Here is an 18,337-nt window from a genome sequence, read left to right on the forward strand (position 1 = left end):
AATGGGCGTAAAATACGAAAGCAAGGGAATGACATTTCGGTGTTTTTGGGCGCAAGGGGTAAACGTACGTTGCCGAAGAGCGCGAACCAAAGCAAGGAAAAGTGCCACAGTGAAGCGCGAGCAACACCATCCTATAAGCAGTCTTATCCTTTCACAATTAACGTAAGCACACTTTGCGTCGATTATTTTGTCAAGATTATTTCTGTGACAGCAGGTATGTCTTTTCGAAACCAACCTTCACTCTTGCCAAGTGTAATCATTTTACGCGCGAAAAAGAGTTTCTACAACTACGCACGCATCCTCCAGCATCCTTGCGAAACATTGAATCGGTCAGTGCCGTCGAGAGTGGCATAATTATGGTAGTCGTGCGCCTTGTCTTCTTCTGTCGTCTTCTCACTCTGGGAATAGCACTGCAACCGCACAGCTCATTTATGGTATACCGGTCGAGGTGCGGAACCATAACATCATCTATTTCAATAATCTCGGCACCTCCTCTGTCGGTGCCCAGCTCACACAGTGCTGCGTATATGGTAGACTGCACGTGGTGTCACGGAAGCAGCGTGATATGCTGGCCATGTTGACGTCAGTGTACGCAGTGTCGCGTGCACCACTTCGCGCTTGACGGTGGCACTCTTTCAGCGAATAGTCAGTATTATCGATTTGTCTCTCGGCTCAAGTCGCACCTGTAATGCTGTTACAGTTGCATGCTTCCGAACTTATCGAAGTGCTAGTACCACAAGATGGCGGCAACGATTATGTCAATGCAAATTATCCCATTGCTGTCTCTGTACAGCAGCTTCAGGGATACACGGGAAAGGTGAGCATGTCCGCGATAGAGATGAGTAAAAGTAGGTTGGAAGATTGGCGTGGAAAAGCCGGGAGGAAGGACTAAATTAAAACAGCATGAAAACCATTTTCTACCATAAAACGCAGAAAATTGATAGGAATTTATAAAGGTCTTTTTTTCTTTAGAAAAACATTTAATTCAGTATTGAGTTGGGTGGCCCACAGGTCAGCACCACGTCATAAAAGGGACGCTCATAGCATATATCTATCCATTAAAAAAAAGAACCAATTCTAATTGTTGAATTACACAAATGCGTGGGCAACAACTCAATCATTGGATTGAGACTGAAGGAAGACGATCATTGCTATTTATTATAGCTGCAGATAGCCAAGATTAGCTGAAACATAAATGTATTACTGTCACAAGGCAATGCTGACCAAGGCTGGCAGTACGCGAGTAAATACGGTAGGACAGGACATCGCCGGTCACCATTCACCACCATTCACAAATCGCGGGGTGTTCACATTGTAATGATGAGCAGTACGCGGATATTAACAAAGTTTCCACTTATGGCTGCGAAGGGCTTTGTGTCTCTTCAAGTTGATAATATAAAAAAAATTGCTATGAGTGCCACGATTAGAAATGATTACAAATGTGCGCATAGATTATTTATCTTGCTGTATTTAAAAAAATTGTTCGTGCTTGCCATTTAGAGAAGAAAAAACAACAACTAATAATGTCTCTACAACATTAGAAGCTACAGATACGCAGATTACATAAATATACGCTGACTGTATGATTCCCACAGAAGCTGGAAAATCGCAGCGCCTGAGTTCCCTCTAGTAACTTTTATGGAAAGCTCTATGGAAAATTAGAGCACGGCCGAGCGGCCAATAACCCGAAAGTACCTTAGCGTTACGATTTGCCCTTTGCCCGAACGCATGGGCAAAGTTCGTAAAAACCAATACAGCACCGGGTGTGTGACATATCTGACAGCGCGTTTAACCAGAACTCGCTGGAGCGCGTTCCTGATGCATGAAGCGTACGTGAACTGAACTGAACTGAACTTTATTTGGTCCTGAGAAGAGCGAGTCAGGGCTCGTCCGCGGGCCGCGTCCACGACGGGACCGGGAGGTTAAAGTCGACGGCGAGGTCGTGGGCTCTCTGGACAGCCCGAAGTTGGTCGTCCTCTTGGGGACTGGTGAGGAGAGTGGTCCATTCTTCTTCAGTTGCTGGAGACCCTGCAGCCGCGCGCAGCATGGGGCATTGCCACAGCATATGTTGTAAATTACATCTCGGGAGCCCACATCGAAGGCAACCCGGCTTTATTTCACTTATGAATCGTGAATAAATGGTAGGTGAAGGGTAAGCACCTGTTTGTAACAATCGTAAAGTGAGAGTTTGCGGTCTCGTTAGATGAGGGTGAGGTAGAGGAAACTTTCTGCGCTCAAGGCGGTAGTGCTGACAAATTTCGTTGTACGTTAGGGGCGGGTCCCGCTGCCATGGCTCGCCCTTGGGCCTCGGGCCGCCCTCTTTCCTGGCGCGGCGAGTAAGGTCTCGCGCATGGGAGTGAGCTAGCTCGTTGGCGTTGGGGACGAGCGGGTGAGCATCTTGGCCCACGTGGCCGGGAAACCAGATCAAGTGTTTAGTATCGGCCCACGTTGCACGCGAGAGCACGCGGGCTGCCTCTTTACAAACCGAGCCGGCGCGAAAGGCCTGTGCTGCGGCTTTGGAGTCTGTGTAGACTGTTGTGCGATCCGTGGTCGCCAGAGCTAATGCTATAGCTACCTCTTCTGCGCTGTCTGCATACGCGTGTTGTGGAGTGTTAGAGAAGTGAGGTGTTCGCCTTGCAGCGACGTAACGGCTGCGACGAAGTGCTGAAATTTGACGTATTGAGCGGCGTCTACGAAAGCTACCGAATCGGGCATTGCAGCAGCCAGCGGCGTAGCCAAAAATTTTTTTCGGGGGGGGGGGGGTTCAACCATACTTTATGTGTGTTCGTGCGTGCGTTTGTATGTGAGCGTGTATATATACGCAAGCAAAATTAAATTTCGGGGGGGGGGGTTGAACCTCCCCCCCCCCCCCCTTGGCTACGCCCCTGGCAGCAGCCGTTTTGAGGAGGGCGGCTGCTCTGGCCTTACGTCGGCCGGGGTTGTATTTCGGGTGCATGTTACGTGGGAGCGGGGGAACGATGAGGCATTCTCGAAGCTCTGACGGCAGCGTGCACTCTCTTTGGTTGATGATCGGAGAACTTATTTTGAGGTAGGCCAGGAGTTGCCTTCCCGCCTCTGTCGAGGAAAGTCGAGCAATCTGGGCTAGCTTCTGGGCCTCGACAATTTCACTGAAAGTGTTATGAAGGCCTAGTGTCACGAGTTTCTTTGTGTTGGTTTGAATGGGGAGTCCAAGTACCTGCTTCATACTCTAGGGGTGAGCTACGGCTACGCAATTTATGTGGCTCATGAGAAAAGCATGGAAGAGACGCCGTATAGATTTTCTTCCGATAGTCCGCCTTGTTTGTTGGCGACGCGTTTGATTAGTTTAGACATGGAGTCTGCTTTAGTGGCTATGCGCTCTATGCTGAGTCCGTTCCTGCCGTCCTCCTGCAGGATCACTCCTAGTATACGGACCGAAGTTACCTGTGGTATTTGCGTACCGTCTTCTGTGTATACAGAGATGGGTGAGTTGGGAAGCCGTTTGGGACCTAGTTTCGGTCGATAGAGTAAAAGTTCAGACTTTTTGGCTGATAGCCGTAAGCCCGTCTCTCGGAGGTAGGCCTGTACCTTGTCTACCGCGGTCTGTAGATTGCGTTCGATGTCCCCGTCGCTACCGCCCTCACACCAGATGGTAATATCATCGGCGTAGAAAGCGTGGCCGAGGCCACCTATTGAGCTCAATTCTCTCGAGAAAGCACTCAAAGCTAAGTTGAAGAGAAATGGAGAGAGAACTGCTCCCTGCGGTGTGCCTCTGGGACCCAAGTCGTACGACTTGGAACCCAAACAGCCTAGTCTAACGGTGGCTTTGCGGTCTTTGAGAAACGACCGCACGTACGCATAGAAGCGGTTGCCGAGTCCAGCGTCAGCAATCGCTTGGAGTATGTGCGAGTGTTTAACGTTGTCGAAAGCCTTTTCTAGATCTAGTGCGAGCACGGCCCTGGTGTCCCTGGACTTGCCCGTTAAGATCTTGTGTTTCAGAATAAGCGTGTCGACATGGACGGGCGAAAGTTTCGTGACCCGTTTGAGAATGACGTGCTCAGTCACCTTGCCCACACACGATGTGAGCGAGATGGGCCTGAGCGAGCCAAGCTCAAGGGGTTTGCCCGGCTTAGGTATGAGCACGACGGCGGCTTCGCGCTACTCGAGCGTACGTCTCTCGTTTCTTATGTCAATCGTCTCGACCCGAAGGTCGCGGGATCGAATCCCGGCCGCGGCGGCTGCATTTTCGATGGCGGCGAAAATGTTTGAGGCCCGTGTACTTAGATTTAGGTGCACGTTAAAGAACCACAGGTGGTCGAAATTTCCGGAGCCCTCCACTACGGCGTCTCTCATAATCATATGGTGGTTTTGGGACGTTAAACCCCAGATATTATTATTATTATATGTCAATCGCCTGAGAGAGCGAGAAGATTTCTGAAAGCAAAATAGTGGTTCACTGCGGCAGGGCTGCGACACAGCGCCTGCCGCCTTTCCTTTTCTTGTACTGTTCTGTTTGTGCTGAGCATCATGAACATATTCCAACTCGCCCAATTTGCTACCTCTCTTCCAAGGCCCTTGTGGCTATCCATAAATGCGGCCATTTTATAAAGCGTGCGTTTTTTTTTTGTTTTTTTTAGGAAAGAGAGAGAAGCGAAGAGCACGTGGCGTCAAGTGTACCTTTGGTGGAGGAAGCGCGCAGGTCGAGGCACGGGAAAAGAGAAAACGGCAGTGAGCCGGCGCCAGAGGCGTAGTTCATGCGTAGTTCAAAGGATGGCGCGGTATTTTTCTTTTTTATTGAAGGACGTTAAGTAATGACTTTTGACGGATGTGTCTGTCGTCGTTCCGGATTTTGTTACGATAATTTCCGTTCTGTCGAGAGACAGCAAACAAGTGAGTCGTTATCTTCCCAACTTCCCTGGTGTTGCTACAATTTTCGTTCTGAACGCGCTCTCCTAGTTTTGAAGCAGACGACGCGGTCGCAAGCACAGCTTGGACCATTAGTTGAGGAATAGTAGCCATAGAACCTATTGAAGTGTCGTAGAATCAGTCGTAGTTGGCACTAGTGGCAGTTTTTCGCTAGGGGTATATACTGAATACAAATCTATCCAATGATGTGACGTTATTGCCAAACGAACTTTGCCTGTATAATCAATATACCCTTGTACAGCCCAAGGACACGTATGCGCCCGTCTAACGCATACTATAGCTTGGCCACTTGTTTCATAATGTATCCTCGGGCACTATTTTTCGCTATCTCGGACGCTGTTCGACGCACATGGCACTAAGTTAGTAGTTGGTGTTGTTGTCAGTAAGCATGATTGTCGGCTTTCCAACGTCTAATATCGGCTCTCCACCACGAATTGTTCGTCCGACATGTATTCTCGCTGATAACGGCGTCAAAAGAAACCCGCTAAACACCTGTTGCCCTCACCACGCGTCCCACGTTTTATCGCCGTAGCCTCAATAATCGCCGCATGTATGAAGCACACAATTTGACAATATTCCATCCGCCGTGGTGATTTGAAGACGATTTTGAGAAGTGATTTATTAGGAGACTCTGAAAGCCGCATATGAATACCTCGTAGAAGCGAACACGCGACAGATACCGCAAGTAGAGCCAGGTAGAGCCGCAAGCCCACAACTGTATCGCAGCTGTACTCAACGGAGCGCCGCTCCGCGGCGATTCCATATCGATTCTTGGAGTGCGCACGGTGCGCGGTCGGCGCGGTGCGCGTGACTTCAAACCGTCTGTAGGCGCTGTGGGCACTGTGGGTGTGTGTGGTGCGCGCGCTGAAGGCTCGAATTACTGAAACCGATACGCAAGCGCGCTCGTGGACGATAGGCGCTACAATTTGAAAGGCTGCTGCTTTAGGGCGTTGTCACTTATCATTCAGCTGAAGGCAAGTTCAGACGGTTCTATCTTTTGTCACCGTTTATCGAGTTGTCCTGTCCGCGCTTACAAGCTGCAGCGATCAAGGCGCGCTCTTAGTTTCAGGTTTGTTTCGGCCTTTGGCGTCGTTGCCTGTGATGTTACACGTAATTATTTTTCCCTTAAATTTATTATTGTGATGAAGGTACCTTGACGGTGCACGTGCATGCACAAGGAAGATCCTTGTACGCGTGGTCCTAGCTGTTCTACCCGCCATCCTAATTATCCGACCTACGTCATTTTTTAATATAATTTCGTTGGCGGGATTGCGCAGAATTTGTTGTTCGTGCACTAGCTGAATTATGTCTGTTTTAAAAATATTAGTCCAGCATTTTTGAGAAATACGACGATTAAAGCGCACTTCATTAATATTGCGAGTGTCAAGCAGGCGAATTGACCGGTATGCATCCACACGAAAACGAAACTTTAGAACCGCCACGCCCTTTGCCATATTCTATCCGTTTGGCTACACTGATTTAAATGTCTCTGCGGTATAAGCCACAATGTCTCACAATACTTACAACGCTGTCATGCGATTCATAGCATGTATAGATTTTTTTTGACGCGTGCGCTTTTCAAGGCACAGATTTCTGTTTTTGCACCATCACACATACGCGGTATGTGTGGCGTGATCTAGCGAATTCGAGTTAGCCACCCGTTTCGACAATTTTCATTCAGTTCAGGCCCTCTTAATCGCGGTCGAAAGCTTCCCGCACGTGTGACTGCGGCGACGTATAATTTTTGGTGGTGCATATTGCGCGCCGGCAACCGGTTAGCAACATGCTTGTGGGCATCGCGCTGGGCGAGGAGCGCCCCATTCGCGTCAACATCTTCCCATAGGCTGGAAGGGTGCAGTATATAGTTGATATGATTGCATATATAGTTAAAGGCTAGCGCGACAAAAACGATCGACGTACACAAAAAGCGAACTGACCACGCTCGTCCTGTGGTTTCGTTATTGTCGCGCTGTATTTTCTTAATATGCCGCCGGACATGTTTTACCGTTTACGGATATTTTTTCGGCAGCCGGCATGGAAGGACTATTATTAGCGTTATACGGCAGTCAGGCCGTGTTAATGACGCGCACGTGAGGGGTTATAGTCTACGCTTCGCGTGTGCCTTGGGCGCTCTTCCCGTTTTGCCATGATCAGCTTTGCAGGGTCGTTTTGTTTCTGTTTCTGTAATTCTGTTTTCAAACGCTCACCGAGCGTTTCGAAACAGAATTACGGTGTGTCAGACTTAAACAGTGGTAACAAAAACAACATAAAAGATGTGCAACGAAGTAACATTTTGAAAAATATACGAGGCACCATAGGCGGAGAGTTTTCATTTTCCCGGAGGGGGCGGGGCCCGACTTGCTCTTCCACGCATTTCTCTCTCTCCCCCCCCCCCGCGCGCACACACACACACACACACACACACACACACACACACACACACACACACACACACACACACACACACATATATTATATATATATATGAGAGAGAGGGGGGGGGGGGGGCGAGAGTGAGTGCTACTTCCAAATTAAATAATTTAATATAAATTTAGTCTCTTAGGTGCCGACACCGCGATTTCATTACGAAGTTCTGTAGTGTGCGAGGCTCCAGATTTATTTTTCAATTTACACAGATATCGATCCACCTCAAAGCGAAAAAGGCCACATATGCTGCTACACGCTGACTGCATTGCATAAAATCGATCCCCACAATGCGTGGGATCTCCCGAATTTTATTATTGACATGCTTTACTTTGTTAAAACATGCACCAGACCAGAGAGAGTAGGCTAATGGTGGCACAGGAAGCTTTAATAATGCCGGTGAAATCAATTTAAGATGGCCAAAAAATAATTCTCAGAAGGTATAAAATACTTTTTGCTACTGGTACACCTTGTGCGAAGCTGAGGTTACGAATTTTTTCGCCCATGGTTGTTTTCTGGACAAGCATTTGAGTTGCTCTTCGGTCGGCGAACTGGTAGTAAAACCCTTTTCTGATAAATAAAAAATGCATACCATCTTTTCTCGGCACTTCTATAGGCAGGCATGTCGAAGGGTACCCATTTGTAGACAACCAAGAAAATACACTTTTTTTATTGGCAAGCAAGTCTGAGTGAAAGCATTCACTGACTGACTGTGTCGGGATTGCTTTGTATTCTCAGTAACATTTTTGTGTTCTGAAACCAGTCACTACGCGGCTTAAGACTTTTTAACTTGTCATGGCTTAAGTGGTCGCTTCATTTGTTCATCAAGACAACATAATCTGCACATACAAATTCATTTCAGGGGCATTTTCACATGAAATTTTCGACTTGTCACCGGCCCATGATCCAAATTATAAGAGCCTGAAATGAGAACGAAGTGGTCATAAACAGCCTTCTGTGAAACAGCTGGCAGACATGACGCCCAACGGTCCGTTGTCTGTGGACGGGGATGCCAAGCTCTTAAAAAAATGCCAGGCCTGCGCGGAAAGCGCAGCACAGTCACAGCGAAAGCTGGAAGAGTGGCATTCCTAGAGCCCGTCGTAAACTCTCTTGGGGCTACTAATACAAGAACACTAGCAATGTACCCACTACGCCATAAATCACAATATTTGTGAAATTGGGAAGCACCTACAACGCCATTATTCGTCATTGAGCGCAGAAGCGAGGTTCCAGCTACACATATATATGTAAGGCATTATGTGCACTTTGTTTACGTGACGACTGATGACGATGAAGAATTGTGGCTCAGCCCTTTATAATGGGTTGGAAGCTTTAAACGGCTCACCAGTTACGTAATTCGCATTGTGTGACGCCCGGTCGCTATTTAACTCTCCCACCATGCAATATAACATACATTGACGTGAGAAAGAGAGACAGAGAGAGGGGGGAAGAACTTTATTGAGACCCTGAGGAAATGGATGATGGGCTCATGGGCTTCCTTGGCAACCAATGCAAGTGCACTTGCGAGGAACCCACTGCGCTATAAGTCATAATTTCTGTGAAGTAGGGAAGGAGCCACTATGCCATTTTTCGTCATTCAACGGAGAGCCGTGGTACCCGCTGAAAACATGTAAGGCAATATGCGCACTTTGTTGGTGTTGTGCCTGATGACTATGAAGAATTATTGCAGAGCCCCTTGTAGTGGGTTGGAGGCATCCAACAGCCCACTCGTTGCGCAATTCGCATTGTGTGACGCCTGGTTACAGAATTCGCGTTGTGTGGGGCGTGGTTGTTATTTCGCTCTTCTACCACACTAAATTACATATGTTAATGTGGTTCCTTCTGGACATGAAGCCTGTATAGCGTCGTTTTGCAAGCCATTTCCAAGCACCGGCATGGCTCTGAGGTACAACACTGGGCTCCCACGCAGAGGGCCCAGGTTCGAACCCCGTTACATCCTGGAAATTTTTTCTTATTTCGTTTTTTTTTTCTTATTTCGAGCGATAGTGGTTACGGACACCGGCGGCGGCGGCGGCGGACAACTACGCCACCAAAAACGGCCGTTGAAATGATCTCATAACAGCTTTTGCTGTAAAATATCCCGGGCTGGCACCAGGGGGGCAGCCCCCCAGCACCCCCGTACTCTCCGCCTATGCAAGACATGGTAATCGAGCCGCTAGCTCTCCAAGTATAAGTTTCTCCACTAAGCCACGAAACAGCTTTCTTTTTTTCTTTCTGACGGTTCTAGGGCATCCAGCTAGGGATGTGCAACCTGGGCGGTCGCGCGATCAACGGAGGTGCCACTGCTCGCACCCAGAACTTTTCTTTAGCTTTCTGGTTTGAACAGAGTGCCTGACATGATGCGTATGCCAATCACCATTCCTTTATAAAATAAGGTATTTTTGCTGACAAAACGCTTGTATTGTTCTACTACTCCCATGTTTACTTACGTTATTAGTAAACATGGAGGGAGCAGTAGGTGGCTCAACACAGCAACGCCTTTTGCAGTCCAACTCTTGGAAATGAAAGGTTGAAATAAATGCCGAGGGCGCAGCCTTTATGTGGTGGCACTTGGCACGTCATCATCATGTTGTATTATTGCTTTATTTTGTTTTATATTTTCGAATCTATATAAGAAAATGTTATACTACGTATTCCACAGCTTGCAAGTCATGTGCCACGAAGTTGAATGTGGGGAATATGGGTGGTTTAAATGCTTTTGAACTAAATCGAATCATTTTGAATGCAGTGCCTGATACGACGCTTTATGCCAATTGGCAATTTGTTTTTGAAATGCAGTCATTAACTGATCAAAAGTCTAAATCAAATCATTTTGAATGCAGTTCCTGACATGATGCTTTATGCCGATTGGCCATTTGTTTTTGAAATGCACTCATTAACTAGTTGATCAAAGGTCTAAAATCATTTTGAACGCAGTTCCTGACACGGCACTTTATGCCGATTGGCCATTTGTTTTTGAAATGCAGGCATTAACTGATCAAAGGTCTAAATCAAATAATTTTGAACGTAGTTCCTGACACGATGCATTATGCCGATTGGCCATTTGTTTTTGAAATGCACTGATTAACTGATCAAAGGTCTAAATGAAATCATTTTGAATGCAGTTCCTGACACAATGCTTTATGCCATTGGGCAATTTGCTTTTGAAATGCAATCATTAACTAAAAGGTCTATAAGAGCCATTACTGATGTGTTGACTTGTTGCGTAATATCATACGAGCCAATAAATTTGTCCACCTCATAGGCAGCAGCAATAATCTGGCTCCCCTTGTATGTGATATTTGTCTTAGGGGGTGGTATTGCTTAAAAAGTTTCTAGGTGCATGTTAAAGAACCTCAGGTGGGCTAAATTTCTGGAGCACTCCACTGTGCGTCTTTATAATCATATCGTGATTTTGGGATGCTAAACCCCAACAATTATTATTATTATGCTTAAAAAGTTAGGCTTTACCCTTTTCCATGCAGGTCCACAAAACGTATGAAATAAAAAAAAAGCTTGCAATGTCATCAAATTGTGAAAGGAAGACTGGCAGGGGCAGAGGCAGGTAAGTGCATAGACTAAAAGTTATTTTGTGCTAGAAAAAGGATATGATGACTGTTTGGTGTCTGAATAATATTAGTTGAACTTCAAGGCAATCTCATTAGAAGTTCAATAAACGGCTGATCTACTGAAATTGTTTGTTTTGCCATTTCAACTGCTACTGCATATGATGGTAATTTTCAATGCATGTTCTATCACGTTTTCGGTTGAACACTTCACCTTGTGAAGTTTCTATACATTTATTTACAAGCCAAGACTGTGGGAGCAGCTCCTACCCAAACCGCAATGTGCCTGCTATTTATTCTTCCAGATTTCGTTATCCAAAGAATCATTAAAGGACAGGTATGAAGGTATTAAAGGCGCCTAGAGTAGGCACTTCAGTCTTATGATAAAGTGTTCGTGAATCATAACCTGTTTTACGCATTAAATAGCTGTAGAACATTTTCACGGTAAGAAACTAATGTAATATTGTTCACATCTGAGTTCTGAAGGTAGCAAATGTGTATTGTGCGTACATTACTGCACAGAGATTTGTTTGGCACATGGGTAGATACTTTTCTTTCGATCCACACACTGCGCCCAAAATGCTTAAAGTTTTGTGCTTACACCATGAGCTCTATGGTAGGTGTACAATTATGCAAAAGTATTGATCTGCTAAGAAAGAGAATGTACTTCATTTACTTGTATGCTCCCTTGCCCATCTGTCCTGGTGAAATTATTCAACACAGAAGCTACTGTAGTCTACTTTTTTTTCTTTTTTTCAACTCTGCACTTTTCTGCTCAGACACCCACCTGCAGTGTGGGTGTGTGTGCTGGCAAAAAGGAAGGTTTCATGGTCTTTCCACTCCTAACAACTGTTAGAAGGATAAAAAACTAAAATGTGCCTTATGTAAACAAGTAACTGAATGTGATTGCAGAACGAAAACAGCACCCCATTATTATGTGACTAAGTTCTTTCTTTCTTTTTCTTTTCTTCATGGCTTTCTCTGCTTTAGGACTCCTCAGAGAGCCACAAGTGATGGATTTCGTAACGCAGATGTGCCTTATGGGTGAGCACTCCCAGAAAAAGCTGTTACAACTTTAGCGAGTTTCTGTGGCTAGCGAAAGTTATTGAACAAGACAAATGAGTAAAAATGAATGGTAAAGCCCACAGGAATTGGTATGAATATAATTGTAGTATTTTTACAGTGAAGCTGTATATGGCTAGGTTCTGGCGGGTTGCATGCCTCAATAAAAGGCTCATAGAACAACAATTTTCGGCGCCCCTCGTGCATTGCCCCCTCTCACCTTTGTGAACTGGATGCAAGGCTTCTGCTTGAAGAGCTGCAGGAACAACTACTAGTTGATCACCTTTCAACAGAAGTGCATCAGCAACTGAAAGTTCGTCACTATGCTTCTTAATTTGCTGGTATTGTGTTGGCATCCAACCGTAGTTACAGAACTTGACCAATGTGAATCGGTGATAATCAATGTAGATAATTTTAATGATGCTAGCGTTGAGTGACCATAGACATTAGCAATTTGCTGCAGTATTCTTTTTTTTTTTTGTATGGCTGATCATATTACTTTCTTGTACTGTATGTAGGAAGGCATCTCAAGTTACTTGGAATAATGTTGAACAGAAAACAGGAACTTGGAACGGGGACGTATTGCTTGCAAACAGTCCTGTGCCTCACACCTCTTGCACCAAGGAAGAAGAGCTGTGAGCAGTTTTTTGTAACCTTTAAGAGCTATGGGTTGCAAAACTTTCTTCTGTTTGGCTGTACTGCCATTTGTTGGAAGGTTTTTTTTCAGGTGTCTACAATATTTTGTGTTAAAACATAAGATCATCATAACACGCAGCAATTTCCTAAACGGAGTAATATATCAAAGTACGAGTAGTAGGGCCACATGCTTGAGGCCTTTTCAGTAACCGTTGTGACACATGCAGCTAAACCTTGATATAACAAACTGCGATTCAGCAATATCTGTGATGTAACGAACTATTCTAATTTGTCAATGTTAGCTCTATTTAAAACCATGTATTTTTTTTCATGATCCAGTGCAGTAACTTCATGACAGTTTCAGTTTAACGAAACCCTTGCACATTGCATACACTCACTTGGCCCCTTAATAACAAGAAAAAAAGGTTGGTAAGCATCACTTGAGAGAGAATCAATCTTCTGTATGTAGAAATCTTGCTGGTGGGTGGCAAAAGGCTGTTGAGCCAACAGAATAGAAAGTACTCTTGCTCTTTGTAGCACTTTATCTTGTGTAAAAATGTACATTGCCCCTTTAGCCATGGTGTGGTCAGCGCCATAGTGTGCTGCAAAAGATGTTTTGCATTCTCTGTTGGAAAGGCCCATGAACGAATCATTACAGCATCAACTGGATGCCGTTATGGATAAGCATTAGGTATGCATAGAGATGTTGTGATGTTTCGACTCCCGGTCCAGGAGTGACGTCTATTTAGGAGACAGGAACACTCGGTTGCAAAAGAAACTCAACGGGCTCTTTATTCGTAGCTGCCGGATGCCATGCCCGCCACAGCTAGTCACTCTCCCATCCGCGCCCGCTCGTCGTCCTGGGCTTCTTCCTCGATGCCTAGGGGGCGCCACTTGTTGGCTAGCTATGCTACATCACCCTGGACTTTCATTCAGTCTGTACTTGGCCGACGATGAAATCTGAAAAGACCTTCGGCTTGGTCCTGCGGGCTTGACAGTCTGGGTTTCGCTTCATTTGGCGAAGGTGGTTCACTGCTGCCAGGTGGTACTGAGGATCTAGGGGGACTGCTGGGTTGCATGCTGTGACCTTCTGAAGCGTTTGTAAGGGTGATGCAGTCGTGATTGGGCTGTGTTGCTGACTTCGCTTGATGCGTTTGAAAAATGATGCATTCCTCAAAATCTGCCTGCCATCTCGCTCTGCTGTTATTGCTGTCCCCTGTACTCTGGTCACTTTGTAGGACACTGGCTAGTAGGCTGACTCGTGAGAAAGGGGCGAGCGTCGCTTTAGGAGTACTGTGTCTCCCTTTTGGAATGTGTGTGGTGCAGCATTTCTTCTATCATCAGCATATGCCTTCATTTGCTGTTTTTTCTTTAGGTCTGTTTCTGCCAGCTTGGCATGCGTGCACTTTTCTGGAACTTCAGGAAGTTTTGTTTTGATTTTTCGTCCAAATAGCAGTTCAGCTGGTGTGAGACCTGTGGTTGAGTGGGGCGTTGCTCTGTAATTCAGAAGGAATTCGTTTAGCTCTGCTTGCCAGTCTCTCTGCTCAACTCCAGCACTCTTCACAAGCTTTTTGATATTTCTCATGAACCTTTCGACCTCTCCATTTGCTTGAGGCCAAAGGGGATGACGTGGTGATGACGAGTTCCACATGAATTCATGAACTCGGCGAAGTCCTTCCCAAAGAATGGAGGACCATTGTCATAGTGTCTCTGGCATTCCATGCTCTGTGAATATGTCGCTTAGTCTCTCCGTCACTGCCTTCGAACTTAGTGAGGATAGCGTCGCTGTCACAGGAAAGCGCGAATACTCGTCAACGACCACTAGGACGTACTTGTTGCTGGGTAGGGGACCAGCAAAGTCCGCTGCCACAGACTGCCACGGTCCACTTGGCAGGGGTGTCATAACTAGAGGTGATGTCTTGTTCTCAATCACAGTTCTCTGGCATGCTTCGCAGTCTTTTATTGCCTCTTCTACTTTCCTGTCAATCGCTGGAAACCACGCTTTCTCCCTGATTAGTTGTTTGGTCTTCACCATGCCTTGATGACCTCTGTGCGCAAGGCAAACAATTTGGGCTTGTGCTCTTTCAGGGATTACTAGTCTCGTTCCTCTAAGCACAATGTCATTTTCGGAGACTGTGAGCTTGTTCTTGATTTGCACAAATGGTTTCAGCTTGTCGCTCTTCCACATGTCTTCACAGGTCTTTGGGTCAGTTGTCCGCAAAGCCTTAATCAAAAGCTGCATCTGAGGATCTGCAGTGTATATTTTCTCAACTTCTTGCACAGTCAGTGCTTTTGGAATAGTGGATTCCACAACAAAGGTGATGTACTCTTCTGTTGCCCACGTTTCTTGACTGGTGACGACACTGTTGGTGGCTGGTGTGTGCCTTGAAAGGTAGTCTGCAGGGTTGTCCTTCCTAGCAATGTGTTCAATGTTGAAGGTGTAGTGCTGTAGCCTAAAGCCTTAGACGTTCAAGCCTTGCTGAGAGCTTGGTGCTTGGCTTTCGTATGATAGACACCAGGGGCAGGTGGTCTGTCTTCATTGTGAAATTGCCTCCTGCGAGGTAAATCCGAAAATGCTCAATGGTTGCCACTGTGGCCAACATTTCACGGTCGATGTGGGGATACCTTCTATTTGTGGGTGTTAAGAGCTCTGCTGAATTAGGCCAAAATGCTGCAGCTTTTGTCTCTTGGGTCTTCTTGCGCTAGCACTCCAGCATCTGTTATGATGTGGGTCTCTTTTGTGTCATCAAAATATGCCAGAGTGCGCGTTTGGGATATTTCTTTCTTTACGTTAATTGTCCAGGGCGTTTTGGTGCTCTTTATTCCAGCAGAATTCTGCACCGGCATGTGTGAGCTTTCTCAGTGGATCTACTATCAGGGCTAGGCGAGGAATTAATCGGCTGCTGTAGTTTATCATGCCGAGGAGACTTCTCACCTCCGTTGGGTTTTTCGGTGGTGTCACTGCGGCTACTGCTTCGACCTTTTCTGGGTCTACGCTGACTCTGCAGAGGAAAACACGTGCCCCAAGAACTTCAGCTTGTTAGTGTCTAGGACACACTTGTTTTTGTTCAGAAGGAGCCCAGCTTCTTCCAGGTGCTTTAGTACCAGACGAAGTGTTTGGTTGTTTTCTGTTACGGTGCGTCCAGAGATGAGGATGTCATCGCTGACGTTGATTATACCATCCTCATCCGGAAGTACTTGTCTTATGGCATCTTGAAATATTTCCGCGGCAGCATTGACACCGAACGACAGCCTCTTGTATCTTCTTAAGCCACAGCGGGTGGAGAATGTGGTTATTACCCTGGATTCCTCAGCCAGCTCGAGCTGATGGTAGCCCTCTTTGAGATCCAGCTTTGTAAAGTAGGCAGCACCATTTAGAATTCTGATGGCATCTTCTACAGTGGGTATGATGTGTCGTTCTCTAGCAATGGCCGTGTTGGCTTCTCACATGTCAACACACATTCTCACTGCATTAGGGTCATGACGTTTGGGAACGATGACTATCGGTGACACCCAAGGTGTTGGTCCGGTGACTTTCTCAATAATGTCAAGCTGCTCCAGGCGTGTGAGTTCGTTCGCCAGTGCTTTTCTCAATTGGAAAGGGATGTGACAGTGTTGTCGGGCTAATGGTTTGACGTCTTTTGAGATGTTAAGCTTGACTTGGAAATTCTTGAGCTTGCCGGTCTTGCCAAACAGCTTTGGGAACTCTGTTCGCATCAACGCTGCTGTGTTCAGTGACCAGCTGAAGTATCGTGATGAGCTTTAGGTCTGATGCTGTCTTATAGCTCAGGAGTGATCGGTGTGCTCCTCTGACGACGTATACTGCAGCTTCGACGACCTGGCCTTGCGCCAGTTTGTGATGTTTCGACTCCCGGTCCGGGAGTGACGTCTATTTAGGAGACAGGAACGCTCGGTCGCAAAAGAAACTCAGTGGGCTCTTTATTCGTAGCTGCCGGACGCCATGCCCGCCGCGGTCCCTCTCCCGTCCACGCCCGCTCGTCGTCCCGGGTTTCTTCCCCGATGCGTAGGGGGCGCCACTTGTTGGCTAGCTATGCTACTGATATGATGGTGGCAGCCAACAAATGCATAACGACTTGTCATGAACAACCTTATTGTGATACTGCTTACCCCAACATTTGCCCGGCAGGCTGTGTGTTGTAATGCCATTGTAAAGCACACTGCATGCTTTTTAATAGGTGACAAGCGTTCCACGCCTATGTTCACTGCCGGCTCCTTTGTAGGACTGCTTCAAGTGCATGCTGTCTGCAGAAATGAAAGCAGCATCACCATTGCAGCATTCGCTTAATAAAATACGCACACCACCCATTCATGGACAGTAGTGTGTGGGCACAAGGAATTGAACCTCACTGCGCATACACTTTCACGGCAAACACGCATGTATGCATGAAGTCATGTTCTCTGTCAGAGTTTGGTGATTCACCTTTATATTGCTGCCGTGTGCTATCGCATGGTCATGCAAGCAAGCCAGAATTTTTTTCATTGAGTTTTGGCTGGGCTCTCTTGGCAAGCGGTCACACGTACTCCACTTTCTTTTTTGGCTGCTGCATTTCAGTATGCTTACTTGAGATGCAGGGCTGTTCTAGAAATCTGCAAGGTTATATTAGTGTTGAAACATAGGAACCTCAACAGCGCATTTAGATGACTCCATCATACAGCTCCGCATCCAGTGCTTGACATGTGAAATATTGTGGAATTGAATGCACGCCCAAAATTGATATGCCGGGAATGTGGCCCCAGCTGACTAGCATGGTAAGACTTAAGGACACAAAGTGATAAAACACTGTGTGTGATCAATGTAATCTCAAGCTGGCTTGGCTAGAGGCTGCCAACATTGCCAGCCACAATTTAGACGTTGCTTATATGAGCAGACATTGGCCTGGCAAAGTCTGTTGTCAGCCCACGTTGGCTGCAAAAGTATGGTTATATGCCTAATTCTGAAAAAAATATTGCCGCTAATGGCGTCCTCCATAGACCATCATCCGTTGTAGTGCAGTGCGTTAAGATCTATGTTTGTACCATAAATAAAATAGGTAGACCAAGCTAAGGTTGGAAAATTATCCGTTATACTTTTTGGAAGTCTCTTGTAATGAGCCTGCATATTGTTTTGCGAGGTGAGCATGCAAAGACTAAAAAAGATAGAGCACTCATATTACTCACTGGTGAGATAGAAGACTGTGCAAACCTCTTCTAACATGATAGCGTTAAAGAGCTCATTTCGCAGAAATTCCGGCGTCGGCGTCGGTTGTGAGCGAAAAATCAATTTGTCCGTGACTGGAAAATTGAGAAAGCTGCAAATAAAATAAATGATAAAAATGTTGGGTCCGAGTGAGAATCGAACACAGGCCGTCTGCGTGGCAAGCAGGTGTTCTACCACACAGCCACGCCTCTGCTTGGAACTGCACTGAAAGTAACTTTCATGCTTAACAAACATACGCGTCCTGTATACAGGTGTCACAGTACGAGATGTAATATCGTAGTAATATTGCGTGGTACAAGCGCACATTGCCATTGGGCGTCACACCATGGAATATCATAATGACTTGGTGGTTTAAAGGCAGCCACCCATTAGAAAAGGCACACACTTTACTGCGCATATTCCCTTAAGACCACGTAGTGGGTGCATTGCAACTTCGAAAAAGTTTCTCAAGCACAATTGCTCCTGGTTTAAAGCATGCTATGTAAGGCACACACCTTAGCCCATTACATAAGGCACACACCATATT

The 18,337-nt window shown here is 46.2% G+C and overlaps 1 protein-coding gene across 2 annotated transcripts in view; it reads left to right on the top strand.

Moving 5' to 3' along the window:
* The first annotated feature begins 5,736 nt into the window (after nucleotides 1-5,736).
* Nucleotides 5,737-18,337, top strand: part of LOC119379019 (ADP-ribosylhydrolase ARH3) — an 81,036-nt gene continuing 68,435 nt past the window's right edge. For both annotated transcript variants that reach the window (XM_037648150.2, XM_037648151.2), the window contains exons 1-4: nucleotides 5,737-5,879; nucleotides 10,815-10,894; nucleotides 11,886-11,939; nucleotides 12,476-12,592. In XM_037648150.2, the coding sequence (XP_037504078.1) occupies nucleotides 10,851-10,894; nucleotides 11,886-11,939; nucleotides 12,476-12,592 (215 nt within the window). In that variant the 5' untranslated portion in view covers nucleotides 5,737-5,879; nucleotides 10,815-10,850. The remainder of the gene's footprint in view (nucleotides 5,880-10,814; nucleotides 10,895-11,885; nucleotides 11,940-12,475; nucleotides 12,593-18,337) is intronic.

The sequence above is a fragment of the Rhipicephalus sanguineus genome, chromosome 1 (genome assembly GCF_013339695.2).
Source record: "Rhipicephalus sanguineus isolate Rsan-2018 chromosome 1, BIME_Rsan_1.4, whole genome shotgun sequence".
Lineage (NCBI taxonomy): Eukaryota > Metazoa > Arthropoda > Arachnida > Ixodida > Ixodidae > Rhipicephalus > Rhipicephalus sanguineus.